The sequence below is a fragment of the Mustela lutreola genome, chromosome 1 (genome assembly GCF_030435805.1).
Source record: "Mustela lutreola isolate mMusLut2 chromosome 1, mMusLut2.pri, whole genome shotgun sequence".
Lineage (NCBI taxonomy): Eukaryota > Metazoa > Chordata > Mammalia > Carnivora > Mustelidae > Mustela > Mustela lutreola.
The window spans coordinates 234,346,190-234,350,747 of NC_081290.1; the positions used below are offsets into that span (position 1 = coordinate 234,346,190).

The 4,558-nt window shown below is 35.4% G+C and overlaps 1 protein-coding gene across 1 annotated transcript; it reads right to left on the reverse strand.

The window, feature by feature from the left end:
- Positions 1–2,281: 2,281 nt before the first annotated feature.
- On the reverse strand, positions 2,282–3,229 carry LOC131834258 (olfactory receptor 51A4). Its single transcript, XM_059178721.1, has one exon. It carries the CDS (start codon positions 3,227–3,229, stop codon positions 2,282–2,284), a length of 948 nt encoding a protein of 315 aa, XP_059034704.1.
- Between the last annotated feature and the right edge of the window lie 1,329 nt (positions 3,230–4,558).

Genomic DNA, 4,558 nt, shown 5'->3' on the forward strand with positions numbered 1-4,558 from the left:
TAAGTGTAATGGGATTTGCCCTGCTAAGTTCTCAATTTACTTGCTACCAGTGATCCTTTACTTCTCTTTAAAAAAAAAAAAATTTATTTAAATTCAGTTAGTCAACATATAGTACAACATTAGTTTCAGATGTAGTGTTCAATAACTTATCAGTTCTGTATAATATCCAGGGCTTATCACATGACATGCCTTCCTTAATGCTCACCACCCAACTACTTTTCAATGTATCTTACTTGGAATGGAGCTCTCTATCCTATAGCTGCCCCACTACTCTATTTTTGAAGCTGATAACATATTGGCTGCTTTCACAGGTGCACTGTGAAACCTTGGGGTAGATTCAGACACCCAAGAAACAGAAAAATTTCTTGCTCTGATCTGATCATGGGATTTCCTATTCTGGGACACATTGTGGAAACAGGTGCAATCCTGAATGTATGTGAAAGCTAATATGTAGCCAAGATAGTACTATCCTGGGGTATAAAACATTTGAATTAAAGCTTTTAATTTCCTGTCCATGTGAATTTCACGAAATCAGTTTCTCAGAGCCTCACTATCTTCGACTGAAAAAAATAGACAGGAATGTTTTATATAAAGACAGGGTATTATGAAAATCAAATAAAATATATGCCTGAAAATGCCTGGAAGCACATGTTGCACACATAAGAGGTTCAAAAATCATGTTTATGGCTGTAAAAACTTTTCATTAATTCAGAGGTACCTTCTAAGTATGAGTTCATTATTATTCACTAAGCATTTGACATTTATGGACTTTGTTTCTTGATTCATCTGAGGATACAAATGTAGGAGACAAGAATTGTTGTGATTTGTGGATAAGACTTGAGTTAATGAGCGGGCATGAGAAAGGATGAAAACTCTATTTAATGATCTGAGTTTTGTGGTCATGTTAGAAAAAAGTAAGTTGGACTGTTTGTCACTTAGCGCAACCAAAACAATAAATTCCTCCTTAATCATATATATATATATTTAGCATTTTTGAGCATCTGCGATATATCTGTCTTTGTAGTACACAACTGAAGACAATTATATCACATCTGGGTGGAGTGTTACTGAGCTCTTCCAAAGTAATTCTCCTTTCTCCAAATGTGGGCTCAGTTGCATATTCATTCAATAATTATTTATTGCAGATTTACTCACCATCAGAAAATATGCTACACATTAGGGACATAGAAACAAAATGGATATGATTTGCCTTTCTTTGAAAGCACACTTTATTCAGAAAGTAAAAAGAAAAGAACAAAATTATATCTGTGATTGCAAATAATAATAAACAGAGGATAAACAAGTTATGAAAGAAAATTCAAAAAGAAGGTCCTGTTTTGGACTGAGGGTTTAGGGAAGTATTTTAGAAATACTTCTAAATTAGAAGTATTAGAGAATATTAGAAGAAGTATTAGAAGAAATTAGAGTGAAATTAAGTCAGAATATAACTGAAAGTTGAATAGAAATAAATATATGAAATTGGGATCAAGAATATTCTAAAATTGAAGGTCAGATGTGATAACTTATAAGAAGCAGAATCTCTGTAAATTCTACAAATATTTAGAAGTCCAAAATGGTTGGAGTTTAATGATTACCTGAAGATGTTTGAGAAGTAGAGAAGACCCAGTCAATGTATGCTCTGATAGTATGAACTTCATTGCTTTAATTCTATTCTCAAAGAAAAATAAACTTCATATTTAAAATAGTCATCATCACATTATCCAATTTTCATTTTAAAGACATAAGTCTTGCCTTACATAAAGAATCAATTAGATATTAGAAAAAGTAGATGTTTAGGAACTTGTGAGGTTATTGCAGTATTTCATTAAAGTGATATCAATGACTTATACTGATATGACTAAAATAGAAATAGTGGGAGAAAGAGATACTGGGTTGTAATTTGAGTTTAGACCTGAAAGAAATTAATACAGATGAATTGCATTTGAGGGATGAGGAATCCACTTCTATATATCCCTTGGAAGGATATACATGATCATTTTTCTGTATTAGCATTTTTTGTGTGTGTTTTTATCATAGATCACATTATAATATATCTATTTTCATCCTGGTCATAGATTTCCCTAGATGCCTTAAGGGGGAGATCTCAAGATATGCACTTTCTGCTATTTATACCCATGACCAGTATTCCTTGTGAATGAAATAAATCTTACAAAACAACGAAAAGTGATACTGATTCCTCTTCATGTCAAATAATGGTTCTCTGCAACTTATCTTAGAAATCTTTCCCCAAACAACTAGCCATTATGTTTCCTATTACACATCACTGTTGTATCTGCTTCTGACACAATTTTGCGAGAACTCTCACTCTAATTTGCCTGGTTTTTACACAGTACACAATGGGATTCATCATTGGAGGCACAAGTAAAAGAATATTTGCCATGAGAACATTGAAGAGAGGTGAGACATGTCTGACAAAGCGATGGACAATGGCCAGGTTGATGATGGGCAGATAGAAGATGATCACTGCACAGATGTGTGAAACACAAGTATTGAGGGCCTTGAGTTGCTCCTTTCGGGATGCAATTCCCAGCACAGTCTTGAGGATCAGGACATAAGACACAGCAATGAGCATAAAGTCTACCATAAGGCAGACTGCTCCAAAAAAGCCATAGATGACATCAATTCGGTTGTCAGAGCAGGCTAACTTCATGACATCCTGGTGGAGACAGTAGGAATGGGATAATTGGCTTTTACTACAATATTTCAAACTTCTGAGAGTGAAGGGGAAGGGCAGGACTAGAAGGACACTCTTAAGGAATAATACTATTCCTATTTTTGCAACTCTGACAGGAGTCAGAATGGAACTGTATCTGAGAGGGCTGTGGATGGCTAGGAAGCGGTCAAATGACATGATCAGGAGCACTGAAGATTCCACTGCTGTGAATCCATGGATGAAGAATTCCTGGGCAAAACAGGCATTAGCAGAAATTTCAGGGATGTTGAATAAGAAGATCCTCCCCATGGTGGGTAGAGAAGAGAAGGACAAGCCCATGTCAGACATGGCCAACATGGAAAGGAAGTAGTACATGGGCTCATGCAAGGAGGGCTCTGTCTTGATGACAAAAAGGATGGTGCAGTTTCCCAGAATAGCAAAAAGATACATGCTGCAGATGGGGATAGAGATCCAGATGTGTGCATATTCCAGCCCTGGCATTCCAACCAAGAAGAAAGTGGTGATTTCAACATTCGATTTGTTAATAATGGACATGGTGCATTTAGAGGGCTCTACACAATTAAATAGAGATTCTTGAGTTAGTAAATATGGATGTCTGGAAATTTGGCAGAAAAATGCAGTTGTTGAAATTTGGCTCTTTTTAGCTCTTTTTCAGCAGAATAAAATATTTATGAAACTATCATATAGTGAGAAGTGGGTGTCAATTTAGACTGATATCTACCTATATAATAGATGAAGAAAACTCCTTTTGACCATGGTTTTCTTATTGAGAAACTGGAAATATATTTTTCATTCAGATATTAATCTAATTTCATTTTCCCTGTGAAATACTAGTAAACTGTAATCAATTAATGTGGAATTTTCTACTAGTCCTTGCTTTCACATCCCAGATAAGATGTTGGGCAGAACATATGATTTCTAGAATGACACTGTAAAAACAAAGGAATCTCACAACTTTATTTCTTCCCAGCTCCTGGAACTCCCACAAAAGTATGATTTCATAAACTATCCTGGGTTCTATTCCTTGCTAACTCAAATTTATTGTTATTGAAATATCCTTTTAAAAAATTCCCACTATTTTCAAATCATGTGTATATTTGTAAGGGCAGTTACTGCAGAGATTACTGACATGTAATGTCTTCTGTTCTCCTGGCCTGGAATTTGTGACCACATGGATCGTGTTGACAAAAGATTAATAATAATGAAGTAGTCAATATCACAATTTAGGAGAATCTTAATTCTGTTGAAGATTGATTCCCTAAAAGATAAATAGCCCATTTATAAGTCTCTGAAAGGAAAAATTTCCTAGAAGCCTCTTCTTGGTGTATATGAAGTTGTATGCAGTTGATTGCCAAAAAAGAAAATGAAAGCAAACTAGATGACGATATCTGAGCACTCACCAGAAATTGGACATTTTGGAGAGTACTTCTGAGAGTTGCTGAAGGATCCTAGAAGTCAATGCCTAGTCTGTCACCAAAGGTGCCTCCTTATATACAAAGGCTTGTCTCAAAATCCCAAGGGACATTGAACCCTGGGGGAATTGCAGCCAGGATGAATCTGTTGAGAGTAAGAATAAACATGTGCAGATGCAGTAAATCCATAGAAAGGGTTAATACCAAAGAAATGAAAGAAGTATCTAGACTTTAAATTAGGGACCTTTTGGTTAGAAAGAGTTTCTTAACAACGAGGGGTGGTAAAGACACGATAAAGCCCATGCAAAGTCTCTGACACTTCCGTTGGGTATTTATTTGGCTCAGATACTACTCCTCTGTTCTGAACAGAGTGAAAACAGAAATGCTGTGAGTTGAATCTGTCATTCAAGGAAATGGTATAAGACAAACACCTTGTGATATACATTTTTAG